General features: G+C 36.1%; 2 protein-coding genes across 3 annotated transcripts in view; both read left to right on the plus strand.

Annotated features, from left to right (window-relative positions):
• Positions 1–500: 500 nt before the first annotated feature.
• LOC123570334 (uncharacterized) lies at positions 501–1342 on the plus strand. Its single transcript, XM_045380799.2, has one exon. It carries the CDS (start codon positions 627–629, stop codon positions 1302–1304), a length of 678 nt encoding a protein of 225 aa, XP_045236734.2. The 5' UTR covers positions 501–626; the 3' UTR covers positions 1305–1342.
• Positions 846–17689, plus strand: part of DNAH14 (dynein axonemal heavy chain 14) — a 526180-nt gene continuing 509336 nt past the window's right edge. For both annotated transcript variants that reach the window (XM_045397720.2, XM_045397721.2), the window contains exon 1: positions 846–1050. The gene's annotated coding sequence lies outside the window, so the exon portion shown is untranslated. The remainder of the gene's footprint in view (positions 1051–17689) is intronic.

The following is a 17689-nucleotide window of genomic DNA, read 5'->3' on the forward strand; positions in this document are numbered from 1 at the left end:
TTATTTCCAAAAGGATTTTCCTTTTAAAAGTGACATATTTCCTTACCCACCCCAACACCTAAACCCTCTTACCAAACAGCTTCTCAAAGATTCAAATTCATACATAGATTTTATTGTAATATGAGGAATGGTTACACTTTCAAACTTATTAAATATTATAATAAAAATGGGAAGCTGATTTTTAAAATATTAATCACAGCGTTAGATATAATAGGCCCCAACAAATCTCTACACTGTTTTTTTTTCCTGTGGATCCCACCAAGAAATATGAAGTCGCCCAGGTGTTTTTTGTGCCTAGCTCAGTGCCTGAAACATAGTAAGCGCTCAATAAATATTGTAGCTGTTGAGTGAGTGAAATATAGAACATTAACTTACTAAATTTTTATAAGACGTTTAAAAAGAAATGGGGTATTTTTATATGTAATTATTTTTATCTTAGAATACCTCTTAGACCTGTTTTATTGCATATATATGATCCTTCACTAGTAAGTGAGGCTTTTTAATGAAAGTTCACGCCCACGAGTTGTGAAAATCTTAAGTGTGAGTCACCTCTTTCAGAGGTCTCAGAGCCACCTGTTCTGTAAAGGCACACGTTTCTCCCGCCTTTAGGCCATACTCAGGTAGGTATGCAGGTCAGACTAGAGTCTTTAACTTGGGCACCATATCTGATCTGCCTTCAGCGCACACTTCTGGGCCACTCTCTGCACTCTCAACAACCCCCTTGCCCCCAGCACCGTCGGTTTCACGTCGGGAGCCGCCGCGTAACCGCGGTGGAATCTCGCAAGAGCCGGGGCGCCCCCTCACCTGCCCGCACCCAGGATCCGTTGCGCCGCGTTCGGGACCCCACCCCCATTCTGGCCTCTTCGCCGGGGCTCAGGCGGGGCGCTCGGTCAGGCGGTTACGACCAGGAGGCGTCGGAACCTGGCGTGGTAGGGCTGTGCTGCGCGGTCAGTCCCATTCACCCTCGCCTGGCGCTCTCCGGCGTGGGCGGGCCGGACCTCCACCGCTTCCAGGAAGGGCCACAACGGCCGTGGGACCCCAGCGAGGCGGGTAAGGTCGTCCGCCTCTTCCTGCCGGCGGTCGGCGGAGGCTCGGCGGGCGGGCGGCGCGTGGGGCCGCCGGTGTCGTACTGCGAGGGCTGCGTGGGCGCGGAGGGCCTGGGCGCTCCCCAGCTGCTGTGGGAGCGCCTCCGGGTCCCCGCGCGGAACCCTCACCAGGCAGATGCTGGCCCATCCACCCAGCGCCTGGCGCCGGCCACGCAGGGGGTCCCGACCGCAGGAGCTCTCAACGCGAGGGTCTTCTGAGTTGCTCTTAACGCGAGGGTCTCCTTAGTTGCTCTCCCTCAGGCGGGCCGCATTCTCTTCTATTCCTGTATTTCTGAGGTTTTTTTTTTCTTTTCCATTTATAAACGAATAATGAGCTCGTTGAAAAACCTTGCCATCACTTACTGTATAATGTGTATATATACACACTCAACACAAATATATACGGATGATTATAAGTGATTTTTTATGTAGAGATATAACTTTTCTAAGAAGTTGATGAATTACATTAAGGACACTAATGGATATTTTACTTGCATTTGTGGGATAGACTAGGCTAGGAAATATGTGTACATATACAGTCATGTGCCTCATAACAGCGGTAGTCCTGTAAGATTATAATGGAGTTGAAAAATTCCTGTTGCCTAGTGATGTCATAGTCAAGGCATTATGTGTTTGTGGTGATGCTGTTGTAAACTGTGCTGCCAGTCATAAAAGTTAGCACATACAATTACGTACAGTATATAGTACTTGATAATAATAGATGAGTATGTTACTTGCTTATGTATTTACTATACCATACTTTTTTTTTTTTTTTTTGAGATGGAGTCTCGCTCTGTCACCCAGGCTGGAGTGCAGTGTGGCAGGATCTGGGCTCACTGCAAGCTCCGCCTCTCGGTTTCACGCCATTCTCCTGCCTCAGCCTCCAGAGTGGCTGGGACTACAGGCGTCCGCCACGACGCCCAGTTAATTTTTTGTAGTTTTAGTAGAGACGGGGTTTCACCGTATTAGCCGGGATGATCTCGGTCTCCTGACCTCGTGACCTGCCTGCCTTGGCCTCCCAAAGTGCTGGATTGCATATTCCAGAAGAAGGCATTGTTATCATAGGAGATGACAGTTCCAGGTGTTACTACCCCAGAGACCTAGTGGGACAAGATGCGGAGTTGAAAGACAGTGATATTGGTGATACTGATCCTGTCTAGGCCTAGGCTAATGTGTGTGTTTGTATCTTAGTTTATAATTAAAAAGTTTAAAAAGTAAAATAAAATTTTAAAATAGAACAATGCCTATACTAGTAGAATAAGGATATAAAGAAAAGAAATATTTCTGTACAGCTTATTGTACAGCTAAGTATTATTACAAAAGAGTAAGAAATAAAGTTTATAAAGTAAAAATGTTACAAGAAGTTATGATTTATTATTAAAAAATATTTTTGCATTTAAATGTTTTTATTTGTACCAAATTATGAGGTACATGAGAATTGTTGGTACATGTATCTAATGTGTAGTGACCAAATTACCGTACTTAGGTTGTCCATGACCTGAGTACAATATATTTGTATTAAGTATAGTCATTTTACTCCACTATCAAACACTGAATTTATTCCTTATATCTTACTGAGTCTTTGTATCCTTAAGCCCACTTCCGTTCATCCTCCCCCTTCTTGCCATTCACTCTTCTTAGTCTCCGTTATCTATTTTTCCACTCTCTACCTTCATATATTATTCAAATTTTAAACTTAAATTTTATTCAAATTTTGTAGCTCCCACATATAAATGAGAACATGGCATTTGTCTTTTTGTGTCTGACTTAATTCACTTAATAACTTCCAGTTCCATCTATGTTACTGCAAATGATATGATTTCATTCTTTTTTATGGCTGAATAGTATTTCATTTTGTATATATGTACCACATTTTTTATCCATTCATCCATCAATGGACATTTAGGTTAATTCTGTATCTTTGCTTTTGTGAATACTGCTGCAATAAATGTGTGAATGCAGGTATTCCTTTTATATATTAATTTCTTTTACTTTGGGTAGATACTCAGTAGTGAATTGCTGAATTGAATGGTAATTGTATTTTTAGTTTTTTGAGAACTCTCCCTACTGCTTTCCATAGTGGCTGTACTAGTTTACATACCCAGTAACAGTGTATAAGAGTTCCCTTTTCTCCACCTCCTTACCAACATCTGTTATTTTTTGACTTTGACTTTTTATTAATAGCCATTCTGACTGGGATAGGATGGTATCTCATTCTGGTTTTTGATTTGCATTTCTCTGATTAGTGGTGTTGAGCATTTTTTTCATATACCTATTGGCTGGTTACATGTCTTATTTTCAGAAATGTCTATGCATGTCCTTTGCATACTTTTTAATGGGATTGTTTGTGCTTTTCCTGTTGAATTGTTTCAGTTCCTTGTATATTATGGATCTTAGTTCCCTGTCAAATGAATAGTTTGCAATTTTTTTCTCCCATTCAACAGGCTGTTTTTTCAGTCTGTTGATTATTTGTTTTGCTGTGTAGAAACTTTCTAGTTTAAGTCCCATTTATCTATTTTTATTTTTATTGCCTGTGCTTTTGAGATCTTAGTCACAAATTATTTGCCTAGACCAATGCCCAGGAGAGTTTTCCCTAGTTTTGGATCTTACATTTAAGTCCTTAATCCATTTTGAGATGATATTTGTATGTAATAAGAGATAGTGGTCCACTTTCATTCTTCTGCATGTGGCTGTCCAGTTTTCCAGGCATCATTTATTGAAAAGGGTATGCTTTTTCCAATGTAGGTTCTTGTCAGTTTTGTTGCAAGTCAGTTGGCTATAAATATGTGGCTTTAATTCTTGGTTCTTTATTTGGTACAATTGGTCTGTGTGTCTCTTTTTATACCAATGCCATACAGTTTGGGTTATTATAGCTTTGCAATATATTTTGGAGTCAGGTAATGTGATGCCTCCAGCTTTGTTCTTTTTACTCAGGATTTCTTTGACTGTTCAGGCTCTTTTTTGATTCCATATGAATTTGGGGGATTTTTTTTTTTCTAATTCTGTTAAGAATGATATTGGTATTTTGATGGGAATTGCATTGAATCTGTAAATTGCTTTTGGCAATATGGTCATTTAAATGATATTAATTCTTCCTATCCATCAGCATGGGATGCTTTTTCATTAGTTTGTGTCATATTCAATTTCTTTCGTTAGTGTTTTATAGTTTTTTATGTAGAGATCTTTTACCTCTTTGGTTAAATTTATTTTTAGGTATTTTTCTTTTGTGGCTATTGAAAATTAGATTGCCGTCTTGATTTATTTCTTGGCTAGGTCATTATTAGTGTATAGAAATGCTGCTGATTTTTGTACATTGATTTTGTATCCTGCAACTTTACTGAATTCATCTCTAAAATCTAAGCATTGTTTGGTGGAGTTTTTAGGTATTTCTAGATATAAAATCATATGATCAACAGAGAGGAACCATTTGATTTTCTTTTTTACCAATTTGGATGCCTTTTATATCTTGCTCTGGCCTGAATGTTCTAGCTAGGACTTCCAGTATGAGGTTGAATGAGAGTGGTGAAAGGGGACATCCTTATCTTGTTTCAGTTGTTATAGGAAAGGTTTTCAACTTTAATCCATTCAGTATGATGTTAGCTATGGGTCTATCCTATGTGGCCTTTGTTTTTTTGAGGTATGTTCCTTTTATGCCTGGTTTGTTGAGAGTTTTTATCATGAAACGATGAATTTTGTCAAATGCTTGTTCTGCATTTATTGAGATTATCAAATGACTTTTGTCCTTCATTCTGTTGATGTGATGTATCATGTTTATTGATTTGCGTATATTAAACCATCCTTGCTCTCCTGACATAAATCCCACTTGATCATGGTGTATTTTTTTTTTTTTTTTGATGTGCTGTTGGATTTGGTTTCCTAGTATTTTGCTGAGGAGTTTTAATCTGTGTTCATCAGGGATATTGACCTCTTGTTTTCTTTTTTGTTGTTGTTGTGTTCTTGTGTATTACAGATACCACTAACACTGTTTACAGCCAAAGAAATCATGCAGAGACTACACTAATACCCACACGCAGACTCAAAGCCAAAGTACCGTACCAGCCAGTACCATAGATACATCTTCAGGAAAAAGTCCTTCCCTATGAAAGTAAATTCAAAAATAGGAAGAAGTGACTGTTATACCAGATGCACAGATATTAGCATAAAAACATAAAAAACATGCAAAAACAAGGACATATGACACCTCTGAAGGAACACAGTAATCCTCCATCAGTAGATCTTAATAAAAAAATTGTCAAAATCTCAGACATGGAACTCAATATTGATTTTAAAGAATCTCAGTGACATACAAGAGGATTGTTAAAAAAAATACAAATAAATCAGAAGAATAATTTAGGGCATGAATGAGAAATTTCTTAAAGAGATAAGATTCTTTTGAAAAGAAACAAAAATTCTGGAACTGAAGAATTTACTGAAGGAAATACAAAATACATTTGAAAGCTTCAACAATTGATTAAATCAGGTAGAAAAAAGAATCTCAGAACTTAAAGATAAGTGTTTTGAAATAATTCAGTCAGAAAAAATAAAGAAGTATAAAAAAGAATAAGCAAAGCCTTCATAACGTTTGGGACAACATAAAGTGACAAAAGTTATGAATTATTGATATCCCCAAGGGCAAAGAGAGAAAGGATTAGAAAACCTGTTTTGCAAAATACTAGCTAAAAATTTCCCAAGTCTAGCAAGAGATTTAGACATTCAGACACTAGAGGCTCTGTGATCCTCAGGCAGAAACAATGTGGAAAGATCCCTACGGCACATTATGATCAGACCGTCTAAAGTCAAAGATAAAGAAAGAATCTTAAAAACACCAGGAGAAAAGAGCCTTGTCACCTATAAAGGAAACCCCATTAGATTACTATAGATTTCTCTGCAGAAACCTTACAGGCTAGAAAAGAATGAATGATATATTCAAAGTGCTAAAAGAAAAAATAATGCCAACTGAGAATATTATATCAGCTAAAGTGAAGTGAAGGAGAAATGGGAGTCATTCCTAGATAAATGCTGAAGGAATTCAGGATCACAAAATTGGTCCCCTAAGAAGTGCTCAAGGGAGTCTTAAACCTGAAAGTAAAAGGATGACATTTATCATCATGAACACACATGAAAGTATAAAAAGTGGTAAAGCAATCACACAAAGGAGGAAGGGAAAGGACTCAAATGATACCACGGCAGAAATCCGCCAAACCACAACAACAAAAAGAGAAAAATAAAGGAACAAAGAATATATAAAACAACCAAAAAACAATTCACAATATGACAGGAACAAAGCCTCACATGTCAATAATAACCTTCAACATAAGTGGATTAAATTATTCACTTAAAAGATACAGAATAGCTGAATGGATTTTTAAAAAGATTCAGCTATATGCTGCTTACAAGAAACTCACCTTATCAGTAACGACACATATAGATTGAAAGTAAAGGGATAGAAAAGGTTATTCCATGCAAATGGAAACCAAAAGGGAGTAGGAGTAGCCATACTTAGATAAAACAGGCTTTAAGTCAAGAATAGTAGAAAAGACAAGGTCATTATATAATGATAAAGGAATTAATCCAGCAGGAAGATACAACAGTTCTAAATATATGCAACCAACACTGGAGCACCCATATTAATAAAGCAAATATTACTAGCTATAAAGACTGCCATACAATAATAGTAGGGGACTTCAATACCCCACTCTCAGCATTAGACAGATTATCTAGACAGAAAATCAAAAAAGAAACATTAGATTTGAACTGGACTTGAGACCAAATGAACTTAACAAACATTTACAGAACATTCTGTCCAACAACTGCAGAATATATATTCTCATTAGCACATGGAATATTCTCTAGGACAGACTAGATTATTAGGCCACAAAACAAGTCTCAACACATTTTTAAAAATAAAAATCAAGTATCTTTTTTTGACCACATTGGAATAAAACTAGAAAGTAATAAGAACAACTATGGAAACTATAAAAATACATGGAAATTTAACAACTTGCTCCTGAATGACCAGTGAGTCAATGAAGAAATTAAGACAGAAACAAAAAAAATTTTTGAAACAAATGAAAATGGAAACATAATATGCCAAAACCTGTGGAATATATCAAAATAAGTGCTAATGGGGAATTTTATAGCAATGAATACCTACATGAAAAAAAGTAGAAAGATTACTAATTAACAATCTACCGATGTACCTCAAGGAATTAGAAAAGCAAAGACAAATCAAACCCTAAATTAGTAGAAGAAAAGAAATAATGAAGATCAGATCTAAATGAAATAGTGACTAAAAAACATAAAGAGGATCAATGAAATGAAAAGTTGATCATTTGAAAAGAAATAAAATTGATAATTGATAAACCACAACCACCAGCAAGACAAACCAGATAAGGAGAGAGAAAAGACCTAAATAAACAAAATCAGAAATGAAAAGGAGACACTACAACTGATACCAAAGAAACAAAGAATCATTAGAGATTATTATGAACAACTGCATGCCAAAAAAAAAAAAAAAGGAAAACCTAGAAGAAACAGATAAATCCCTGGACATATACAACCTATTAAGATTGAACCATGAAGAAAGAGAGAACATCAATGAACTAATAGTAACAAGTTCAAAGCTGTAATAAAAAGTCCCCCATCAAAGAAAAGCCTGGGACCTGATGCCTTCACTGCTGAATTCTACCAAACATTTAAAGAATAACTAATACTAATCCTACTCCAATCCTTCAAGAAAAGTGAAGAGGAGGGAATACTTCCAACCTCATTCTACAAGGCTGGCATTACCCTGAAGCCCAAACCAGAGAAGGACACACGAAAAAGGAAAACTGTACGCAAGTATCACTGATGAAGATAAATGCAGAAATTCTCAACAAAATTCTAGCAAAACGAATTCAACAACACATAAAAAAAATTATTCACCATGTTCAACTGAGATTCTTGCCAGGGATGTAAAGATGGTTCAACATACACAAATCAGTAAATGTGATACATCACATTAACAGAACCAGGAACAAAAATCACATGATTATTTGATTAGTTGTCAAAAAGCATTTTATAAAATTAAACATCCTTTTATGATAAACATCCTCATCAAAATGGGTATAGAAGGAACATACCACACTTACACTCTCCCAAGACTAAACCAGGAAGAAGTTGAATCCCTGAATAGACCAATAGCAGGCCCTGAAATTGAGGCAATAATTAATAGCCTACCAACCAAAAAAGTCCAGGACCAGACAGATTCGCAGCCGAATTCTACCAGAGATACAAGGAGGAATTGGTACCATTCCTTCTGAAACTATTCCAATCAATAGAAAAAGAGGGAATCCTCCCTAACTCATTTGATGAGGCCAACATCATCCTGATACCAAAGCCTTGCAGAGACACAACAAAAAAAGAGAATTTTAGACCAATATCCCTGATGAACATTGACGCAAAAATCCTCAATAAAATACTGGCAAACCGGATTCAGCAGCACATCAAAAAGCTTATCCACCATGATCAAGTGGGCTTCATCCCTGGGATGCAAGGCTGGTTCAACATTCGCAAATCAATAAATGTAATCCAGCATATAAACAGAACCAAAGACAAGAACCACACGATTATCTCAATAGATGCAGAAAAGGCTTTTGACAAAATTCAACAGCCCTTCATGCTAAAAATACATTCGGTATTGATGGAACGTACCTCAAAATCATAAGAGCTATTTATGACAAACCCACAGCCAATATCATACTGAATGGTCAAAAACTGGAAAAATTCCCTTTGAAAACTGGCACAAGACAGGGATGCCCTCTCTCACTACTCCTATTCAACATAGTGTTGGAAGTTCTGGCTAGGGCAATCAGGCAAGAGAAAGAAAGAAAGGGTATTCAGTTAGGAAAAGGAGAAGTCAAATTGTCCGTGTTTGCAAATAACATGATTATATATTTAGAAAACCCCATTGTCTTAGCCCAATATCTCCTTAAGCTAAGCAACTTCAGCATAGTCTCAGGATACAAAATCAATGTGCAAAAATCATAAGTATTCTTATACACCAGTAACAGACAAACAACCAAATCATGAATGAATTCCCATTCACAATAGCTTCAAAGAGAATAAAATACCTAGGAATCCAACTTACAAGGGATGTAAAGGACCTCTTCAAGGAGAACTACAAACCACTGCTCAGTGAAATAAAAGAGGACACAAACAAATGGAAGAACATACCATGCTCATGGATAGGAAGAATCAATATTGTGAAAATGGCCATACTGCCCAAGGTAATTTATAGATTCAATGCCATCCCCATTAAGCTACCAACGACTTTCATCACAGAATTGGAAAAAACTGCTTTAAAGTTCATATGGAACCACAAAAGAGCCTGCATTGCCAAGACAATCCTAAAGTCAAAAGAACAAAGCTGGAGGCATCACGCTACTTGACTTCAAACTATACTACAAGGCTACAGTAACCAAAACAGCATGGTACTGGTACCAAAACAGAGATATAGACCAATGGAACAGAACAGAGCCCTCAGAAATAATACCACACATCTACAGCCATCTGATCTTTGACAAACCTGAGAAAAACAAAAAATGGGGAAAGGATTCCCTATTTAATAAATGGTGCTGGGAAAATTGGCTAGCCATAAGTAGAAAGCTGAAACTGGATCCTTTCCTTACTCCTTATACGAAAATTAATTCAAGATGGATTAGAGACTTAAATGTTAGACCTAAAACCATAAAAACCCTAGAAGAAACCCTAGGTAATACCATTCAGGACATAGTCATGGGCAAGGACTTCATGTCTAAAACACCAAAAGCAATGGCAACAAAAGCCAAAATTGACAAATGGGATCTAATTAAACTAAAGAGCTTCTGCACAGCAAAAGAAACTACCATCACAGTGAACAGGCAACCTATAGAATGGGAGAAAATTTTGCAATCTACTCATCTGACAAAGGGCTGATATCCAGAACCTATAAAGAACTCAATCAAATTTACAAGAAGAAAACAAACAACCCCATCAAAAAGTGGGCAAAGGATGTGAACAGACACTTCTCAAAAGAAGACATTCATACAGCCAACAGACACATGAAAAAATGCTCATCATCACTGGCCATCAGAGAAATGTAAATCAAAACCACAATGAGATACCATCTCACACCAGTTAGAATGGCAATCATTAAAAAATCAGGAAACAACAGGTGCTGGAGAGGATGTGGAGAAATAGGAACACTTTTACACTGTTGGTGGGACTGTAAACTAATTCAACCATTATGGAAAACAGTGTGGCGATTCCTCAAGGATCTAGAACTAGAAATACCATTTGACCCAGCCATCTCATTACTGAGGATATACCCAAAGGATTATAAATCATGCTGTTATAAAGACACATGCACATATATGTTTATTGCGGCACTATTCACAATAGCAAAGACTTGGAATCAACCCAAATATCCATCAGTGACAGACTGGATTAAGAAAATGTGGCACGTATACTCCATGGAATACTATGCAGCCATAAGAAAGGATGAATTCATGTCCTTTGTAGGGACATGGATGCAGCTGGAAACCATCATTCTCAGCAAATGCTCGCAAGAATAGAAAACCAAACACCGCATGTTCTCACTCATAGGTGGGAAATGAACAATGAGATCACTTGGACACAGGAAGGGGATCATCACACACCAGGTCCTATTGTGGGGGTTGGGAAGGGATAGCATTAGGAGATATACCTAATGTAAATGACAAGTTAATGGGTGCAACACACCAACATGGCACATGTATACATATGTAACAAACCTACACGTTGTGCACATGTACCCTAGAACTTAAAGTATAATATTAAAAAAAAAAAAAGGAAAATGTGGTATGTATACAAAATGGAATACTATTCAGCCATAAAAAAGAACCCTGTTGTTTACAGCAACGTGAATGGAACTAGTGGCTATTATGCTAAGAGAAATAAGCCAAGCACAGAAAGACGGATATCACATGTTCTCACTCATATGTGGGAGCAAAAAAAATGACTCTCATGCAAATAGAGTAGAATGGTAGTTACCAGAGGCCAGGAAGGGGAGGGGGATGAATTGAAAAAGAGGAATAAATATATTTATTACCACTGAACTATACATGTAAAAATGCTAAAGATGGTAAATTATATATGTATATTTTACCTCGTTAAAAAAGAAATAACAATTTTAAAAATAAAATACTTGACTGACAGTTATTTTCTTCTCAGCATTTTGAGGATATTAATTTATTGTCTTCTGGCATCTGTTGTCTCACAAGCCAGTTAAACAATACACTTTTAGTCTTTTTATTTTGACAGAGTAAGTAGAACCCTCAGATTCACTGGATTATACTCTAATCCTTTTCCCCTATACCTTGTCATCATTAATCTTGGCATGGCCCTTTTAAACTAATCAAAAAACAGCCAAGCGTGGTGGTTCATGCCTGTAATTCCAGCACTTTGGGAGGCCCAGGCGGGTGGATCACAAGGTCAGGAGATTGAGACCATCCTGGCTAACATGGTGAAACCCCATCTCTACTATAAATACACACACAAAAAAAATTAGCTGGGTTTGGTGGCGGGCGCCTGTTGTCCCAGCTGCTCGGGAGGCTGAGGCAGGACAATGGCGTGAACCTGGGAGGTGGAGCTTGTAGTGAGCTGAGATCGCGCCACTGCACTCCAGCCTGGGTGACAGAGCAAGACTCCGTCTCAAAAAAAAAAAAAAAAAACAGAACTAATCAGAAAACATGTTGAAGTAATAAACATCTGCAAACCCACTGTATAACACAAGACAGAATATTGAACAATATTTTTTATCTATGAACTTCTTTTATATGGTTTGGCTCAGTGTCCCCACCCACATCTCTTGTTGTATTGTATTTCTTTGTGTTGGAGGAGGGGCCTGGTGGGAGGTGACTAAATCATGGAGGCAGATGAATCCTTTGTCAAATAAATGTTAAATGTTATTTCAGTTGTCTATTACTGTGTGACAAACCACCTTAAACTCTTGTAGCTTCAATTAACAACAGTTTCTCTTGATTCTAGACTGAGCTGAGTAGTTTTGCTGCTCCATATGGCATTGCACTGATTCAGCTGGCTGCATTCATTTGATGGCTGATCTGGGCTGAAGTGAAGAAAGCTTCACTTACATGGTGCTTTAGTGCTTTCTCACATACTATTCCATGTGGCTGACTTGGGTGGTCATGGTCATCTCAGGGTAGTCAGACTTCCCACATAGTGGATAGCTTTAAAAGGGAAAGTGAAAGCTGGCAGGTTTCTTAAGGGCTGGGCCTAGAACTGGCTAATATTATTTTCACAGTATTCTGTTGGTCAAAGGAATTCACTAAGACGAGCCCAGATTCAAAAAGAGGAGAAATAGACCCCACTTTTTGATTAGTGGAGTAGCATCCATGTATATCAATCAATTAATGGTGGTTATCTTTGGAGACTGTGTGTTACATATCTTTTGTAAATATCCCACAGTGTGCAGCTTGTCTTTTTATTTTCTTTAGAGTGAGGTTTAATAAATAAATTCCTAATTTTAATACAATTTAGTTTTTGGAATTTTATATTATATTCTTGTTTGTAAGTTATTCACTATCCCTAGATCAGAAAATTGTTCAGTTTTCAAGTTTTACTTCTCACATTTCAGTCACTCTGAAAAACCTTTTTTGTCCTTGTTTTGTTTGTATATTTGGTGTGAGTCAGGAAACGAATCTAATTTCATTTTTTTCCCCTTATGGCTTTTTTTTTCCTAGCTGGATTATTTTTCCACCTTATTTGATATGTCACTTGTTATATATCAATGTTTTATCTACTTTTTTTTTTTTTGAGACAGAGTCTTGCTCTGTTGCCCAGGCTGGAGTGTAGTGGCACGATCTCGACTCACTGAACCCTCCGCCTCCCGGGTACAAGTGATTGTCCTGCCTCAGCCTCCTGAGTGACTGGGATTACAGGCATGCACCACCACACCTGACTAATTTTTGTATTTTGAGTAGAGATGGGATTTTACCATGTTAGTCAGGCTGGTCTTGAACTCCCGACCTCAGGTGATCTGTTCTCTTTGGCTTCCCAAAGTGCTGGGATTACAGGCGTGAGCCACTGCTCCCAGCCTCATCTACATTTGGTACTGTTTCTGTGATTTCCATAATGTTATCTGTAAATTTCTGTGTTCCAGTACTATGCTGCCTCAGTTACTAAAGCTTTATTATTATTCTACTATTAGACTCTCCTTCATGTTATTTTTTTCCCAGAAATGTCTTGGCTATTCCTGAGCTTTTATTCTTCTATATACATTTAATCATCTTGACAAGTCTATCAAACAAACAAACAAAAAAACTGTTGAGATTCTGATTGGAGTTATATTGACTGTAAAGAATTGATGTCTTTGTAAGTTTTTCTACTCAGTAATTTGCTCTTTTGATCCTCTCGATTGTAGGTTTATTTTCTATTTTTAAACATTTCTGCTCTAATCTTTAGTATTATTCTACTTTGGATTTATAAAGTTTTACTTTTTCTAACTTCTTAATTTGGATACTTAATTTAGATAGTATTTCTTGTTTTCTAGTATAAGCATTTTATGGCTGTATATTTACCTATGAGTACCTCTTTAGCTGCATCTTACAAGTTTTAATTTTAATATTGTAGCATTTGTTTCTTAATATTTTAAATTTTCTATCATTTCTTTTTTTGAAATGTGAGTTATTTAGACATGTGTTTCTTAATTTCCACATTTATGGGGTTTCATGATTCATCTATTTCTACTCTAATTGTATCGTGGTCATAGAATTTGGGCTATATGATGATAAATCATTTCAAATGTGTTGACTTACATTATGATCCAGTAGGTGGTTGATTTTCAAACTATGCCATATGTGCTTAAAATTATATGTATTCTCCACTTCTTGAGTTTTATATAATATATATGTTAAATCAAACTTTTAAATTGGGTTGTTAAAATCTGTATCCTTAATGTTTTTGTTTGTTTGTTAGTTTTGGCAGGAAAAGGTTGGCCTGATTAACTGAAATAAGTTTGTTAAAATGTCTCATTATCATACTAGATTTATTTTTTCTCCCTATGGTTCTTTCAGTTTTTGCAATATGTATTATATGTTTACACATTTGCATTTCATATTTAGAAGCCATGTTGTTAAGTCCAAGTTCCAAACTCTTCTGTTTTATTTTCCGGGCGAAATGAAAATTTAGTCACTATGTAGTGATCCTCTTTCTATCTAGTGACTCTTTCTGCTTGAATATCTTTTTTTCTGATATAAATATAGCTATAATATTTTTATTTTCTTTAATAGTTGCCTGGTATATCTCTTTCCTGTACTTGCATCCTTGTTGTATCCTTATGTTTCAGAAATTTGTCTTTTGAATAGGGTATAACTGAACTTTCTTCTCAATTTTGATATTGTCCTTTTAGATAATTTAGTTCATTTATATTGATTATAATTAGTAATATGTTTCTATTTATTTCTGCCACTTTATTTTGTAGTTTCTCTTTTGTTCTGACTTTTCTGTTTATCTTTCTGTCTCCTCTTAGACTGGTTGCTTATATATTTATTTTTATTTCACCTCCCACCCCCAACTGTTAGCTTGAAATTTATGCATTCTATATATCCTTTAGTCATTACCATAAAAATTTTAAGATGCATACTTATCAAAGCATAAGTTTAATCCATCTGTTTTTCTTCCCCCAGAAAATGCAAGTATCTGAAAACATTTTAGTTCTGATCATTCCCCCTCCTGACCTCTGCACTGTTATTGTTGGATAATTTAGTTCCATCTCACTTTTAATCCCATAATAATTATTGTTTTATGCAGTATTTGTTTAGCTTTACTCATGTATTACTTTTTTTGCTCATAATTTTTTCTTTCATCTGAGTCCTTCCACTTGGGATCATAGTACTTCTTTTTTGAAGTCCTTTAGGATAATTTTTATGTATGTTTATTTTATTTGCCTAGAAATGTCTTTATCTTGCCTTTATTCTTGAAACATATTTTTACCAGTTATAGAATTCCAAGTTGATGGTTATTTTTCCTTAGCACATTGAAAATATTGTATCATTTTCTTGGTTTAGATTTTACCGTCAAGAAGCCCATTCTTAGTCCAGTGATTTTCCAGCTTAAGTAATCTATCTCTAGTACCATTAGGATCTCCTCCTTGTCTTTGGCATTCTGCAGTTTCACTATGTTGGGGGAGTGTGTGTGTGTGTGTGTGTGTATATGTATCCACATGTGGGTGCTCATGTGTATATATGTATGAACATATGTTCATTCTGCTTAGAATTTGTTGGACTTTGTGAAACTGAAGATTTATGTCTGGAAGATTATTCTCAGTCATTATGGTCCCCATTTCTCTCTCCTTCTAGACTCTTGATTCGTTTTGTCTGATTTATTACTTTATTCTCTGTAATAGTTAACCTGTCTTTTATTTTTTTAGATCTACCTGAACAAAAATAAGATTACTGTTTGGGAAAGTGAAGGAGGAAATGAATATTGTATGGGCAACCTATTAAAGTCAACCACAACTATCCTTTATTTTAAACTTTTTCTCATGTTTTTAATCCCTCTCTTATATAAACACATAGTTTGTTTTGCCTCTGATACTTTGGAAGGTTCATGCATTATTATTTTTCTTCAAGACTTGTAATATAATACATTATATTTCAACCTGTATTTTGTGAGCTATGTATTTTAGATAGCATCTATTGACTGCCCACTGCAAAATGAAGATATTAGAATTCATGAATTTACCTTTTATCCAATGTCTCCTACTCCCACATTTCCATTGTTTATGTTATAATTTTTGTTCTTCTTATGGATAATTTTATACTTTTTAATAACATATTTAAACTTCCGTTATTTTATTTATCAGCCTTAACCAGTCAGTGTCTGTTGACCTCTGTATCTGAAAGATGAGGAAAACAAATCACTTATGCTACCTACATTCCATCTACCTCCCTTTCCTCCCATCTTGATTTTGTTTTACTTGTACTATTACTTCAATACTCATATTTAGATTTTATTTACTATCTAAATATAAGTATAGAAATAAAATTTTGTTCTGTGTTCATAAGTCCCTTCATTGTTTTGACTTAGTTCTGTATTTAAATGAGTTTAATGCTGTTATTATTATTTTCTTTATTTACAAGTTGTCCTTTTTTAATGTCTGTGTTGGTGGGATCTAGTGTCATGTGCCTTTTACAAGAAAGTATTATGAGTGATATTTTTATTGAATTTTTCATGTTTTGAAATGGTTGTTATCTTCATGCTTAAATGAAAACTTGGCTCTGTATAAAATTCTTAAGCTATTCTTTTTATTTCCCTTAGGAAATATTCTGGCATTTGAATGTTGCTGTGGAGAAGTGTGAGGTTAACTTGATGTTTTTTACTTGTCTGATATGAAAAAAGTAGCTCATTTAATTTTTTTTACAGTTTGGTTAGTAATGAGTTTGAGCAACCTTTCTTGTTTGTTGGATATTTGTTGGTAATGATGAGAGCATGAATATGTAAGTCACTCCAAAGTCAATGCTGAGGTTGGGGTTAGCATATACTCTCTTAAAGGAGTTGGCAAATGATGGCCTGTCAGCCACATCTGGCCTGCCACCTGTTTTTGTATGTTTACAAGCTAAGAATGGTTTTTACACACGAAAATTCACAACCACTTTAGTGATAGGTAACACTAACTTCGAATCCTAGTTAAGTGAGATGTTATCTTCCCCCAAAGAACACTATTTTTCTTACAGGCCTGTATTACAAAAAAAATACATAATTATTGTTATCACTTATTGAATTTCATCAATAAAACATTTGTGGCAATTTGTTTTCTCTTTTGTTATATGGTACCTATGTAATAGCCTCAATTTTGCCTTTTCACTCACAAAGTCTAAAATATTTATTCTTTGGCTCTTTTTATTTTATTTTATTTTTTTAAAACAGTCTCACTCAGTTGCCCAGGCTGGAGTGCAATGGTGTGATTTCAGCTCATGGCAACCTCTGCCTCCCAGGTTCCAGCGATTTGCCTGCCTCAGCCTCTCAAGTAGCTGGGATTACAGGCATGCACCACCACTCCTGGCTAATTTTTGTATTTTTAGTAGAGGCGGGGTTTTGCCATGTTGCCCAAGCTGGTCTCGAACTCCTGGCATCATATGATCCGCCCACCTTGGCCTCCCAAAGTGCTGGGATTACAGACCTTAGCCACTGCACCTGGCCACTTTGGTTCTTTTTCAAAAAAAAGTTTACTGACTCTTGCTTTATTGCAAGTTCAGAATGGATTTGATTTAGGGATTTTTTTTTTTTTTTTTTTAAATCCAGTGCAATCTACTTCCCTTAGGATCTGTTTCTTCGTCTTATCTCCAGTTATGGTCACAGTTGTATCCTTCAGTTGTTGGCTGCAGTGAATGATCCTTCTGTGGCCTTTCTTGGTATTCTTTGGGTCATGAGTAGGACTCTTTGTGCACCTTGAGTCTTGTCAATAGGTAGACTGTCCTACATTGATGTTATAGTTGTCAGCTTCATACCTACTGTGTAGATTTTTTTTTTTTTATGAGACAGAGTCTCCCTCTGTCACCCAGGCTGGAGTGCAGTGGCGCAATCTT

Source organism: Macaca fascicularis, chromosome 1 (genome assembly GCF_037993035.2).
Source record: "Macaca fascicularis isolate 582-1 chromosome 1, T2T-MFA8v1.1".
NCBI lineage: Eukaryota > Metazoa > Chordata > Mammalia > Primates > Cercopithecidae > Macaca > Macaca fascicularis.